The following is a 15720-nucleotide window of genomic DNA, read 5'->3' on the forward strand; positions in this document are numbered from 1 at the left end:
GTGCGATTTCCGGGGGATTATCACTGATTTGTGGGCATCCGGGAGTCTTTGTGCATTTGCGGGAGACTCCCAAAACTTCCAGGAGACATGGGATGTCTGGAATGAGCTCCCGCCCTACTCATAATTCTCTCTTCATATAGCCGTATGCCTATTACATATCCATAATACACTGTGATATAACCAAGCTCGATTTGTATCGCTTTCCCACTGCAATCGATCCGCTCCAGAGTTCGTTTCAGTCGAGCCGAGACCACCTCATTTAGGCGATCTCGGAGCGATTGTTTGGGCCCGGATCCGAGCGCGATTGCTGGATTCACATATATCAAACGAACTGCGCTAACTCAGCAACTGAGACAGGTTCCAAAACAAAAGTCTAGATGCGAAAGCACCCTAAAATTAAAATCTGAAACTGCACTTCCTGTTTGTTTTCAGTTAAATTCTGAGATTACGTCTGTCTGAGGTTTTGGGCGCCGCTAACATGCTTAACCACGCCCCTCCAGCTGTCAGTTTTGACAGCAAATAGTAATGATGAGGAGGACGTCTGTTAGGTTGTAATAACTCTCCATATAACCCATTTCCCAATCTCTCTAAAAAAAATACCTACTTTACTACATCCAGTGGTGTAAAGTAACTAATTACAAATTCTCAAATGCCTGTAATTGAGTAGTTTTTTTCAGCAATTGTTATTTACTAAGTAGTTTTTAAAAGGTGTACTTTTATTTGGCCTTGAGTATATTTTTAGTGCTGTATCGGTACTTTTCCTCCCTTACTTTCCCTCAACCTACAGTCACTGCTTTATTTTTTCTTGTGTATGGGGATTAGACAAATCAATCCTGTGATTCCTGTCCAATAAAATCGCAATCAAATCAAACCTCAAGACACTTTATTTATAAATGCAGAAAACTTTTTGAAGCATTAAAAATGTCCAATAAGATGTCAAAATTTTTTACACGCAATGACCCAAAGACATTTCATAGACTGCATGTCACAGATGAGAAAATGACGGATGTCTACTGTATGATGACTGAAATCACCAAACAGCTTTAAACAATCACTAAATGGAACAAATGAAGAACGGAAGGAAGGGCTGAATGAAGGAAGGAACAAACAAGGAATGGAAGGAATGACCGAACAAAGGAAGGACCGAACTAATTAAGGAAGGAAGGAATAAATGAATGGAGGAAGGACTGAACAAACTAAGGAAGGAAAGAAAGAACGAATTAATAAAGGAAGGAAGGATTCAAAGAAGGACTGAACAAACTAAGGAAGGAAAGAAAGTACGAATTAATGAAGGAAGGAAGGATTCAAAGAAGGACTGAACAAACTAAAGAAGAAACGAACAAATGCATGACTGAATGAGCAAAAGGACCTAATGAAGGAAGGAACAAAAAATGAACGAACAAACAAATGAATAAACGAGCAAACGAATGAAGGGAGGAACGAACAAGCAAACAAATGAATGAAGGAAGGACAAAACAAACAAACAATAGAAGGAAGGTTGAAAGGAACAAGCGAATATATAGGAAGATCACTGAATGCACAACGGAATGTTACGTTTACACATCCCTGCACAAACTGCATGTAAACACATCAACATTTCACAGTATAATATGACGTTGGTTTAAGAGGTTGGCTCGATGTTGAGTTTTGGTCACTTTGTAACACAACCTAAAATCAACCAAACATCAACATTATTTGACGTCGTTATTGGACATCAAAATAATGTTGTCCATAGACGCTGGTTAGACATTGGCTTTTGGTCACCTGACATCATAACCTAAATCTAACCTAATATTAACATCTTATGACATTGTGTGCCTGCTGGGCAATAACTAAATGCACTACAGAATGTTACGTTTACACACATCCACAAATTACATTAGCATCAGCTTTTCACAGCGTAATACTCACTACGCATTACTCTTGAGTACTTTTAAAAGGTCTACACAGAAATCTCTTTGATTTTGAAAACATGTACACACGCTCTTTGATGTCCACATTTAGTTTGGTTTATTTAAATGCGTTTTCTCTTTCAATTTCTTTTTTTGTTGTAGAGGATGACGGGTTTCAGACGCGCCTGCCTGCATCTCTGGCCACACATTCAGTAGCTGCAGCACAGGCCGCGGCTGCACAAGCGGCCACCATCGCACAGGTAGCTGCTCTGGAGCAGCTGCGGGATAACCTGGAGACCGGCGAACCCCCCCGGAAAAAAATTGCACTACCACTGGAGGAACACCAGCGGTTACTGCAGAGAGCCCTGCAGCACAATCTGATGGCCATGACCGCACAAATCCCCATGAACATCCGCATCAACAATCAAGGTAGTGACACTTTAAAGGTTCAAGACACCCTGCAGTACTTTTTTTTTATTTTATTTGAACAGATTTATGTGTGTTGAGCGTATTTTAGGACAACATTACCATCTGTTTGCTTTAATTGTGAGAAAAACTGGATAATGTTGAGCTTTTGTCTGCTAATTTCATCTTTTGGGGTTAAAATAATTTTTAGGATGGGATCAAAATCTGTGACGTAGCGCGAATCTGCAAGTGCAAAGGTTTCTCATTATTATTCATAGCCGAGTTTTCTTATCCTATGAGAAGAGCCTGCTTCTTAATTATTCACGAGAGCACATGCTTTCTGAAGACCTGCCAAATTGTGAGATCCAATGACTGGGTGAGACCGCGTCTGCGCTTGCCACGGGTCGTATGTGTTTGTTTTTATGATCCACAGGGTTTGTTGCATGTTTTTCTCCGCAAAACTGTCAGGGTCAATATAACAAACATCTCAGGAGAGCTGTACAAGAATTAGAGAATGGCGGGCTTTGTCCTTTATCAGTTGAGTTTGTTACCATTCAGACACATCACCTATATCTGTGTTGCTGTGTTCGCCTATGTATAAAATCCTCTTGATTACCGGCAAGGCTAATGGTTGGAATAGACAGGGCAGGAGACCTGCTGCACTGCTCTCCACTGTGTCTGCATTCAGACCCGGGGATTGAGGAGGAGGGAAGTCCTCCTCATTTATAGTGTTTATATAAACACGATTATCTCTATAATGATAAAACAAACTGTGGTTATGTGTATACAAAATTACGAATAACAAATGTAGCAGGACGTTAAAGTACATGCTGTTTATTTCTTTGCATTTTAACTTTGTTAACTATAAAATCACGGCTCTCCTCATGGTTTGTGTCTCATTTTGTGAGCCAACTCAGTTGTTTGCTCCCCTCTTTTCTACTGCCCCCTCTGCTTGCAAAGAAAAAAGAAAATTCAAAAAGAAAAAAGAAATTCAGAGGTAGACTTGAACTGAAAGAGGGGGGTTTCTTGACCCTTTAACATTCTGGGCTCCTCACAGGGGATAAACCGATGTGTCAGTTGGTTTCTGGACTGATGGGAATAGTTCGCTCAAAAATGAATATGTACTTACTATTTACAAGGTGTCCTTGGGGTCTTAAAAAGTCTTAATGTCTTAAATTTCAATTCTATTTTTTAGGCCTTAAATTTACTGAAACTATGTCTTAATAATAAATAATTTTAAACAGGTCTTAGTTTTCATTTAAACTGTAGGTAAAGCTACTCAATCAATCCAACACACATCCAATCAACAAATACTTCTGAATAAAACTTTTAGAACAGTCTGTTGTGCAGACATTTAGTTTTTAAAGAGTTTTTTTATGTTATTAGTTATGTTTAATTGTTATGAATACATGCATATAGCTCATGTCTGCTTCTTTTGACACATTAATTAAAATATGCGGTTAAGAAATAACTAATTAAAGTTATTTTTTGATAGGGCAAGTACATTTTTCCCCTTATGGGCCATTGAATAATCTTTAACCCTACACTCTCAGAAATAAAGGTATGCAAGCTGTCACTGGGGTGGTACCTTTTCAAAAGGTACACACTTGTACTTAAAGGGTCTCTGTTAGTACCTCAAAAGTATATATTAGTACCTGAAAATTTCAAAAGGAACACTTTTGTACTTTTTAGGTACTAATATGTACCCTTTAGGTATTAATATGGACCTTTTAGGTACAAACTTGTACCTTTTAAAAAGGTACCACCCCAGTGACAGCTAGCGTAGCTTTATTTCTGAGAGTGTATATGCGTCTGAAATTTAATTCTTCATGGTCATAACAAGACATTAAAAGGTCTTAAATTTGACTGAATTTGAATGAGTTTTTTTCTGTTGAACCAGGGTTTCCACACTTCTTGAAAGTACTTAAAAGTACTTGAATTTACGCCTGAAAAGTATTTTAAAAAACACGTCGGTCCTTGAAAGTTCTTGAATTTAAAAAAATTATGGTTTATGGTTTGATTTCAATAATTGTAGCGGCACACCTTTTGTGCACATCCTTATGTAGCACCTTTTTGCAGCTAGTCCAACAACCATTCATTCATTCATTTTCTTGTCAGCTTAGTCCCTTTATTAAACCGGGTTCGCCACAGCAGAATGAACCGCCAACTTATCCAGCACATTACACAGCGGATGCCCTTCCAGCCGCAACGGATGGATGGATGGATGGATGGATGGATGGATAGATAGATAGATAGATAGATAGATAGATAGATAGATAGATAGATAGATAGATAGATAGATAGATAGATAGATAGATAGATAGATAGATAGATAGATAGATAGATAGATAGATAGATAGATAGATAGATAGATAGATAGGTAGATAGATAGGTAGATAGATAGATTGTGTAAATCTACAATTAACACTGTAAAAACCGAGTTGTTTTAAGTTGTAATGAATTATTATTGGAGAAACTTTTATTATAAATTACTAATAAAGTGCACAATCATATATAGTCCTATACATTATACAATTAGTAGTTTTTTGTGCAGCACAATCGTTAGGCTACCACTTGTGCTATTGAGTTATTTGCATTCTCACGGTGGTTTAATCATTTCCCATAAACACCAAGCTGAGAAAAAAAACACCCTGAATAAAATCTGTGATGTTTCAGCGAAACCCGTCCGTGGAATATCCAGCTTTCGGGTTCTTGAGGTTATGAAATGAACTCAGTGTGTTTTCTTGTGCATTACTACAAAACCCCTCTTACATAACCATTCGCTGGTGCTAACTATTTTGCAGGAAAGACTGTGAAAATATTACCACAGCTTACTGGCATGTGGTAAATGCATGATCAGTTTACAGATCAGTAGTGTGAGGTGGAGATTTCAGCAGGGGTGAGTCATCACAGCTCTCATTGTCCCACGGTGACAATTCTAGTACTGTTCTTACTAGAAGCTGTTCTGATGAATGAAGAAAGAGGATGTTTAAAGTACACTGGTTAGATCTTATCAGAATTGCATTGATGTATTTACTTTAAAGGATGATGGCGTGAATGAGCTGATTCATTAGAAGACTTGGAGATGTTGACCTGCTTTAGACCGCAAAGTGAAAAAGACAAAGGCAAATAAATCTTTTTTGAGGGGATTCCCTGGCTCAGCACAGCGTGACTTCCTTTTCTTGGTTAGAGGTGTTAAATACTACAAGTTTCACTTTACATGGTTTATTGTAAGACGAATAATTAACCTAATAAATGAGCCGTGCCGCTGCTCGTGGACTGCTTTGTTTTTAACTTTGTGAAAATAGCTGTGGCGGCGCCCCCTGCTGTAAGCCAGCGTGCCTTCAGATTACAGACTCTGAATCTGAATGCGAACAGGTGATTAGTAAATACATGTGTGCATTTAAAGAGCCCATATTATGGGTTTTTGAAAATTCCCCTCCATGTAGTGTGTAACACAGCTCTAAGTGAAGTGAAGTATTCAGCTAAGGCTTAAATCTGTAAGAATACAGTGTTTAAAACGGTTGATTCATCTATAAAAGAGTCGACTCATAGTGCTTCAAACGAGTCGCCTTGATACCGATTCATTAGGTGTTTCGCCATGACGTACGAACGAAACAAAGTTTTTCACGTGCACGCGCAAACCCGGGAGATTTCAAACCTGAGGCCCCGCCCTCTGACGCAGAAACCCAGACACACACACAAACACACACAAACACACGCACACAAACATGCCGGTCGATTGAAGTCACACTGCAGATGGACATTATATCGAGTCTCTACCCAAAGATGAAACATCAGCATTATAGCCAAGCAGTTGGAAGCTACTGGAAACTTTTGGAAACTACATGCCACAAAGAATACTTCATCTGCGTTTGTTAAAGGAAGGATCAGTAAAGAGTAACTTACTGATTGACGTCAAGATGGGTTTCTTCCTACCTTTCTCAAGTGTAAGTACGTGCGGTTAAAGTTGTTGCCTCGTTGACTCTAGCTTGCAAATGTATTTAGTTGTGATTTGTTACTTGTAACCGAGTGTACTGTATCAGGTTAACTGGCTATATTCTCTTATCGCGTGCAAAGTCACGTTAAAAACGCGACGCGTGCTGCTTTGTTGACGGAGCTCCGAGGTAGAGTTGTGCATTCCCGCGGATGTCCCCGCGCCAGATTTCTGCGGCGCGGGAATAAATTTCCGAATAAATCGCGGGAGCGGTCGGTAACGGGTTTAATTTGGGACGGGAGCGGGCTTTCTAGCAATTTCACGAATATTGCTATGCGAATGAGAAAGAGAGAGTGTGCTTGTGTGTGTTAGTGCGCACGCGCGCGTATGAGAGAGAGAGAGTGAGTGAGAGAGAGAGAGAGAGAGAGAGAGAGAGAGCGAGCGAGAGCGAGCTTTATGTGCTTGGTGCTGTGTGTGTGTTTATACAGACATCTTGGCTGTCTGGACTGTATAGCTGGGTGACTTTTGGTTGTGTTCTCCCCCGCTCTAGCGGGATCGGGCGCGGCGGGCAGAAAACGGAGCGGGTTCTCAGGCTAAAACCTGGCGGGTGCGGGCGGAAGCGGGAGCGTTGTCGTCCGGAGGTGTGTGTGTGTGTGGCAGCTAAAATCCACGCCTACACTATCGAGCGTGTATGAACTGTGATTACTTTTTATATTGCTGATTAGCTGTTGGCCATTTCACTCTCTGACTGAAGGCAGTCGACCAATTGCAACAGACTGTCATTGGTCCAATCAGCGCAGATTAGCTTCGCGCTAAGGAGGGGTTTGGGAACAAATGAATCACTGGACGATTCATACAGGAGTCGCTGGAATAATTAGGTAAAAATAAATGCAGATTATAAGACCATGAAAGTGTTTTTTGACCTTGCATGCATATGAGACTGTTGTTGTTACAACCAAGATATGACCCTATTTCATGTATAATATGGGCTCTTTAACCGAATGTGGAAAAGTGAAGCACTGTGAATACCTCCCATATACAAAGCATGTGATAATCTTCCATTAATATATATTTGCCTCTTGGAATTGATTTCCAGGGGCATTTTTTATAATTGCCTTATAGGGGATCTATTATGCCCCTTTCTGCAAGATGTAAAATAAGTCTCTGTAAAATAAGTTTAAGCTCAAAATACCCAAAAAATAATGTTTTATAACTCTTTGAAACTGCCCCTTTTAGGTTTTTATCCTAAAGGCTCATACACACCAGGAAGCTTTTCATTTGCGTTTATCATCAGCGTTTTACGAGATGTTTTTCCGCATTTAAACCCAATCGATTTTCACTGGCGTCAAGCAGAAGAGTATGCAAAATAACTCCTTGACGTTAGATGGCCCTGCACAACTTTAAGCTTCCAACACCCGCTTGTAACACAGAAGAAGAGGAAGAGAGGAAGTTCACACGCTTGTTGTTAAAGTTACTGGTGACTCGAACAAGCATAGATGGTTCAAGTAGCAGCTCCAGCTTTAGAGATGAAGAAAATAGAAATAACTATTGCTCACCAGAGCAATAAGCAGCTAAACGTTCTCATCGCCTCTGGGCATCTTCTTCAATGTGCGCTTACATTGACAGTTTTGCGCTTGAGCGGCTCCAAGTGCTGTTTACTGTAACTTCAGCAGCTCCGTGCACGTGAACAAAAGTGCCAACCTGATTGGTGGAGAAGGTTTTGACGCGGCGAATCAAATTTAAAAAAACGAGCATGAGGCGTTTTTTTTAAAATGGCGCTTTTGCGCCTGGCGTTTTGCACGTTGGTGTACACGATCACATTGACGCTCTTTGTGATCGACAACTCCACAACTACATGCAAGGCAGGTGCAGAGGGTCATGCCGATCACTCAATGCAGAAGTATAAACCAGGCATAATGCAACAATCTGAAACTCCCCCAAAAAAATAAGATTAAATAATTATTCACAGTATTTAGAAAAAAGTGTCCACGAAATCAATATTGTGCATGTCATCCTGATTATTATCATGATTTATTTAATATCACCATATATCTAATTGAGCCAAACTCTTTGTTGTCTCATCAGAAAGCAGACCAGACTCCGCCATGAACCTGACCACCAATGGCCTGAACAGCATCAGCATGTCTCTGGAGCTTAATGGAGTCGTCTACACCGGTGAGAAGCCTGTCTCCATCTAGATAGCATTCAATTTCTCCATGTTTCGTTTGTAACCCGTCTTCATGTCTTTCCATAACAGGCGTCCTCTTCGCCCAGTCTGTGGCACAGACCTCGTTGGGGGCATCTAACAAATCTACAGGCAACAGCGGGCCTCAATCAGTTCTCCACACACCTACCTCATCTTCCTCCAACAACCAGTCGCCTTAACACCTCAGACTCTCCCTCAATGCAAACCAAAGCCAAAAAACCTCAGTAACTACAGAAGATATGCCAAAAAATAGTGCAGGAATAACTTGATCGTTCTCAACTTGAAGTACACTAGCTCAGGTCTTTTATTTACACTCTCCTTTATTCAGGAGAAATATAAAATAACAACAGAGTTTATTATAAAGATAATATAAATCATATATATATATATATATATATATATATATATATATATATATATATATATATATATATATATATATATATATATATATATACATATGCAAAACCTGTGAATAATTTATTTCTCTTTCTGTGAGCACACTGTGGCGTTAACAAGGCAGCATTCTGCTTTTGAAGGTTTCATCATCTTTGACAGATGACCGCTTTTCATCTACAAGCGAAACCACAACAGTAGTGTTATTGTTATAATGTGTGATGCAAACAGCTTAAGGGTCTGAACTAATAATATATATAATTGTAGATTTATTTTCTCAGTGTATGTATCTGCAGTGCCTTGTGAAGGTTTTTTTTTTTTCTCAGCACAGTTTGAATGTGCTTTCGGCAGGCACACGTCTAAACTTCAGCGCTAACACAACACATTGTGCAGACTGAGGGTTTTATTTTTCAAATATTTTGCAAGTATTCAACCATTTTGTTTTCCATCTCAGGTCTGCACTGTGATGGTCAGTAAACATTCTTGTTAATGTTTTTTTGACATGCATTTGGAGGCATATATGTGCTCATAATTATTTTGTTTTGTGTTTGCCTCTTTTTGACTACTGGCAAACTCTAGCTAGAGTCACCATTAGCCTCTAAATGGAGGATTGGCAGAGTACAAACGGCATTACCTGAAACTTCCACAGGCCGCAAATGCTTTTTGACCCATAGTTGCATTAAAGTAGAGTTCAGTGGTTGTCTTACCCTTCTAGGACTTTTGTGAAGCTTGTGCTTAAATAAGTTTGACACGAAGAATGAGAGAATAATAACATTACATTCATTTTAAAATTCAAACTAAACAATCGTGTTTAATCAGAGATCTGGAAAACATTTGGTTGTTCCTTCATCAGATCTTTCAGTTTATTATGATGCAGTTTTGAGTGTCATTGTGGAGTCCAATGAAGCTGCATTTCTTCATCACGCAGGGCAGTTTCTGGTTATGCTTTGCACTCTGTTTTTTCAACACAAAATGCAAGAGCACAAACATTTTAATCACAACAGGATGTTTCGAAAGTGCGAAGTGTCTTGATCAGAAAGAAAAGGGATTTGAAGGGTATGCATTCAGTTGTTTAGAGATATTAGATCACATCCTTCTAAGTTTTTTTAATTCTCAAATCAGTGAGTAAGAACAGTGAGCTTGTCCTGTCCTCATCAACATGTTGCTGAAACTTGCTCTTCTAGCATCACACTGTATTCAAGGTCAAATACTGACTTTAAGGGCATCCAGGGATCATTTTTTTTTTCTTTTGAGAAACACAAACCGGACCATCTAGCTCCTCCTTTCCTTATGTGAAGCTGAATAATTGCCATTTCAAGTTAGCTGGGCATAGCAGGTGAGGTGGTCCAGGCTTTGGAAAAGCAATGTCACTTAAGCCTCGCTCCATTATTTCAGATTAAACTTATGGCCATTGCTTTGACAGCTCAGATCCTTCACTGTCAACCTACCACCTCACCTATTATAATGTTCACGCTAATGAATACAATCCTTAATTTATAAAGACCCCGGACCTGTACAAGAAGCAGTATAGGAAGTCTTGTTACCGTTTCGGTCTGTATTGTAACTGTACATATTAAGGACTCCTCATTATAACACAGCTTTGGTCTTAACTGTCAGAACCTCTACCTCAGACACATTTAGTAGCTAAGAAACATATGCAGGGTTTTTTCTCCACTTTACATGAATCTACCAGCTCTAAGAGACAACATGTACAGTGCATCTGGAAAGTATTGATAGCGCTTCACGGTTTCCACATTTTTTTATGTTACAGCCTCCAAAATGGATTAAACTCATTTATTTCCTTATACTTCTACACACAATACCCCATAACGACAATGTGAAAAAAGATTCTTTGGGAATTGTTGCAAATTTATTAACAATAAAAAAGCTGAAAAATCACATGTACATAAGTTTTCACAGCCTTTGCTCAATACTTTGTTGATGCACCTTTGGCAGCAATTACAGCCTCAAGTCTTCTTGAATATGATGCCACAAGCTTGGCACAGCTGTCTTTGGGAATTTTTGCAGATTCCTCTTCGCAGTACCTCTCAAGCTCTATCAGGTTGGATGGGAAGCGACAGTGTACAGCCATTTTCAGATCTCTCCAGAGATGTTCAATAGGATTTAGATCTGGGCTCTGGCTGGGCCACTCAAGGGCATTCACTGAGTTTTTGTGAAGCCACTTTATTAATATTTTGGCGGTGTGCTTTGGGTCATTGTCCTGCTGGAAGATGAACAGTCGCCCCAGTCTGAGGTCAAGAGCACTCTGAAGCAGGTTTTCATTCAGGATGTCTCTGTACATTGCTGCATTCATCTTACCCTCAATCCTGACTAGTCTTCCAGTCCCTGCTGCTGAAAAACATCCCCACAGCAAGATGCTGCCACCATAGGGATAGTATTAGCCTGGTGATGAGCAGTGCTTGCTTTTCTCCAAACGTAACGCCTGGCATTCACTCCAAAGAGTTCAATTTTAGTCTCATCAGACCAGAGAATTTAGTTTCTTATAGTCTTCAGAGTCCTTCAGATGCCTTTTGGCAAATTCCAGGTAGTGAGTGTCTTCCGTCTGGCCACTCTACCATACAGGCCTGATTGGTGGATTGCTGCACAGATGGTTGTCCTTCTGTAAGGTTCTTCTCTCTCCACAGAAGAACGCTGGAGCTCAGACAGAGTGACCATCGGCTTATTGATCACCTCCCTGACTAAGGCCCTTCTCCCCCGATCACTCAGCTTAGATGGCCGGCCAGCTCTAGGAAAAGTCCTGGTGGTTCCAAACATCTTCCACTTACGGATGATGGAGGCCGCTGTGCTCATAGGAACTTTCAGAGCAGCAGAAATTTTTCTGTAACCTTCCCCAGCCTTGTGCTTCGAGACAATGCTGTCTCTGGGGTCTACAGACAATTCCTTTGTCTTCATGCTTGGTTTGTGCTTTGACATGCACTGTCAACCCTTGGACCGTATATAGACAGGTGTATGCCTTTTCAAGTCATGTCCAATCAGCTGAATTGACCAGAGGTGAACTCCAATTAAGCTGCTGAAACATCTCAAGAATGATCAGTGGAAACAGAAAGTACCTGAGCTCAGTTTAGAGCTTCACGGCAAAGGCTGTAAATACTGATGTACATCTGATTTTTGTAAAATGCCACATTAGGATCATCCTCTTATTCTTCAATGCTGTTTTTCCTCTCGTCAAACTCCTTAACCTTTAAGTGATCATTGTCATGTGACAATAGCTTCTAATCATAATGGCCTTATGCTTCGAGTTCTAATGTTGTTGTTTTTTCTTGGAAACAATACTGTTACCACACAGAGTAAGACGGATGTGCATACCGCCGCTTTAAAGATGCTGGTGTCCACAAGTGGGATGTCAGATCTGTTTTTACTCTGATTTATGCCTTTAAATATGCAAATTTCAAAAATCTACCATGCAAATTTAGTCAGCTTTATTGCAAGGACAACCAAAATTGCTGGACAATAACTCTCGCTATTATTGCAGGATGCCTTAGTCGTTGTAATTGTTTTGCTTTTTCCTCTGTGCAGAACTTAATGTTACACTAAAACAAATCAAGACATTCATTTTTCAATACATAGACAGCTGTGAAATCTAGGTTTTACGTTAAAATAGGCATTTGTTGTCTACTCAGGAAATGCAGTTCTACCTCTAGTCATACAGATAAGTTCATCATCTTAGTGCTGTGGTCACAGTGCATGTAACCCCTTTTGTAGTGCTAATGCTAAATGTTTCGTTTGGCACACTGACTCAAGGATGCAAGTGTTTTGTTTTTGTATCTCAGTAACCCTTCCTTATGTGAGTGCTTTTGAGTTTTGGCTTGGTTCGAATCTAAATAGCTCCAGCTTTTGTTGTAGCGCTGATGCATTCAGTGCATTTCCACTTGTTTGTACGTTTTTTTTAAAAGCTATTGAACTGTGTTGTGTCAACCTCTTGATGATCGCTTCTATTAGGGGTGAAGGACAAAGACAATCCTAACCTATTTAATCTAATCTCTGTTTGTGTGAATAATTCACTTTATTTCGAACATGAATATATCAATATGTAACTAGGGGGATTTAGGGGATCCAAAGAATGTCACACAAGTGCTGTTATGAATGGAAAACGATGGATTCAAGATACTTTATAAACTATATTTTAGGAAATCTTCACACAACAACTGTACCTCTCAGTCTGAGTGCTGAAAACCCGTATGGTAGGATAAAATGACACACCTCAGCACGGATGAAATTGAATTTTGACTTTTTAACCGAAGTTATTTGCCTTTTTATATGTTGTTCGACGCTTCAGTTTGGGTGTTTTCTGTTGTGTTTAAAAAAAAAAAAACAAAACAAAAAAAACAGAAAGAGAAATTTCATGTTAAGTTTGTCGTTTCAGAGTTTGCGAAATGTACGCTCGACGTTTACATTTTATAATTGTCAAGTATCATATTTTTCAATGTTTGATTTTTCACAAATCTTCAGCTGTAAACTTAAACATTGAATACAATAAAGTATAATTCTCATGTTATTTTTGTGATGTTTCTTTTTATCTTGACTCCTTTCAGAATTTTGATTAGACTTTAGGACTTCAGTGTGTGTATATATATATATATTGCAAAGTAACAGTGCGTTTAGCAGAGGTGGGAGTAAAGGCTGATTTATACTTCTGCGTCAAACACCGGCGTATGCTACGGCGCTAACGCACAGCCCTTCGACGTGGCCATCGCCGTCACTGAAGGCTGATTTATACTTCTGCGTCAAACACCGGCGTATGCTACGGCGCTGACGCATAGCCCTTCGCCGTGGGCGTCGCCGTCACTGACGTGCACCGCTCAAAAAATGTAACTACGCGTTGCAACGACGCGTAGCGTAAGCTCTGTGATTGGTCGACTTGGTAGCGCTGACGAGTCTGGGCAGGACCGAGAGCCGCGCAAATGGCGCGAGCGATTGTTTACAAGTATGTAGTCCCGTGAAGGAGCTCCGGATGGAAAATTTTGTTTTGTGTTTACCTCATAGTTAAAGTTGCTGCACGTTCGCCGGTTCCTGCCTCAAAATGAGCGAGTTTGAGCCACTTGTACATCCCGGAAGTGTTCAGGAAAAACTAAAAACCAGAGAAGAAACTCGACACAGAGGAACATTTACACCTCACTGCCAACTAGCGTTTCGGAAGTGTTAATACAGACCGACAGAGACAGCGCGCAGAAGTATAAATGCACAGCCACGCGCGTTGCATGCGCCGTGAGTTACGCCGGTCACTTGACGCAGAAGTATAAATTAGGCTTGACGTGCACCTCTCAAAAAATGTAACTACACGTCGCAACGACGCGTAGTGTAACCTCTGTGATTGGTCGGCTTGGTAGCGCTGACGAGTCTGGGCAAGACCGAGAGCCGCGCGAATGGCGCGAGCGATTGTTTACAAGTGTGGAGTCCCGTGAAGGAGCTCCGGATGGAAAGTTTTGTTTTGTGTTTACCTCATAGTTAAAGTTGTTGCACGTCCGCCGGTTCCTGCCTTAAAATGAGCGAGTTTGAGCCACTTGTACATCCCGGAAGTGTTCAGGAAAAGCAAAAAAGCAGAGAAGAAACTCGACACAGAGGAACATTTACACCTCACTGCCCACTAGCGTTTCGGAAGTGTTAATGCAGACCGACAGAGACAGCGCGCAGAAGTATAAATGCATAGCCACGCGCGTTGCCTGCGCCGTGAGTTACGCCGGTCACTTGACGCAGAAGTATAAATCAGGCTTAAGTCACAAGTAAGTCTCAAGTCATAACCTTCAAGTCTCAAGCAAGTCAAGTCAATTTTTGTCAGACTCGAGTAAAGTCAAGTCACTGCTTATTTCAAGTCAAGTCGTAGCTTGGTCTAGCAAGTCACTTTCAAGTCAATCTAATTATATACACACAAACACAGTATATACAGTATATAAACTGTCATTTGAAATGACACTTTAATCACCAGTGAATCAGATGGCTTTCTGCTCAGGGGAATGTGTGTGCTTACTTCAAAGCCATCAAAATATTATACTATTAATAAACGAGACCCTAAATGACAAAACCAATCTTAAAGTGCAGAGGTAAATTTTCCCCCATCTCTGGCGTTTAGGTACAGACAATTATTTATGAAGGTCGAAATTAGTAAAATGTGATAGCTTTAATGTGTTTTAAAAACGGGAAATCATGAGGGTATATTGTATATGGGGGTGGCGGTGGGGTGACGCATGTTCTAAACTAAAAACAGAAACCAGAAAGAGAACACAATTGGTCTGGTGCAATGATGTATAGTTTGAAAGTTAAACTATATAGGCATTTTGAGAAATACTGAACTGACCTGTTGAGAGGGTGCTGGGAGTCTGTGTAGTTGATGCTTTAGGGCCCAGTTTTTCAAAACATTTAATCTGGATTAGATTGGTCCAGATTTTAAAACCCCATGTTTTGCTATCCTGATGTATCTTACTTTTATGACAGTTTTTAAAGGAACAAAATCCTGTTTACCAGAGCCATAAATGGAACCAACAGTGTAGCCTACTGGCTTAGCAAAGAACAACAGGCAGGCAAAATACCAGCGGCCACGAGAGGGGTCTGGCTGCAGACCTGATGCAGTGCAATCTGGGCTGCATCCAATGCTTTTTAATGGGTCACGTCACCTAACCCTATCCATTGAGTGCATTGTGTCTGACATTGCATGGCTGAGTGATGCAGTCTCAGTTTGCATTATAAAGGCTGCATCCAGATACGATTGGCGGCCACTGTCATTGTAAGAAACAACCACTGCAATCAACAAACATGATTTTTTTTTGTTTGTTCTAATACAATACTGATTTGATATTGTTTTTTTGTTGTTGTTGTTGTTGTTTATCTCATTAAATGTGACATGCTTCATAAAGGCTTCGAATATAAAG

The 15720-nt window shown here is 40.2% G+C and overlaps 1 protein-coding gene across 3 annotated transcripts in view; it reads left to right on the forward strand.

Moving 5' to 3' along the window:
* Nucleotides 1-13352, forward strand: part of arid3a (AT-rich interaction domain 3A) — a 70134-nt gene extending 56782 nt beyond the window's left edge. For 2 of the 3 annotated variants that reach the window (XM_087273160.1, XM_087273158.1), the window contains exons 7-9: nt 2055-2321; nt 8320-8409; nt 8492-10655. In XM_087273160.1, the coding sequence (XP_087129286.1) occupies nt 2055-2321; nt 8320-8409; nt 8492-8619 (485 nt within the window). In that variant the 3' untranslated portion in view covers nt 8620-10655. Of the gene's footprint in view, nt 1-2054; nt 2322-8319; nt 8410-8491 lie in introns of all 3 variants that reach the window. The other variant, XM_087273157.1, reaches the window with a different exon arrangement.
* Nucleotides 13353-15720: the final 2368 nt, after the last annotated feature.

Source organism: Danio rerio, chromosome 11 (genome assembly GCF_052040795.2).
Source record: "Danio rerio strain M-AB ecotype USA chromosome 11, GRCz13ab, whole genome shotgun sequence".
In the NCBI taxonomy this organism is placed as follows: Eukaryota; Metazoa; Chordata; class Actinopteri; order Cypriniformes; family Danionidae; genus Danio; species Danio rerio.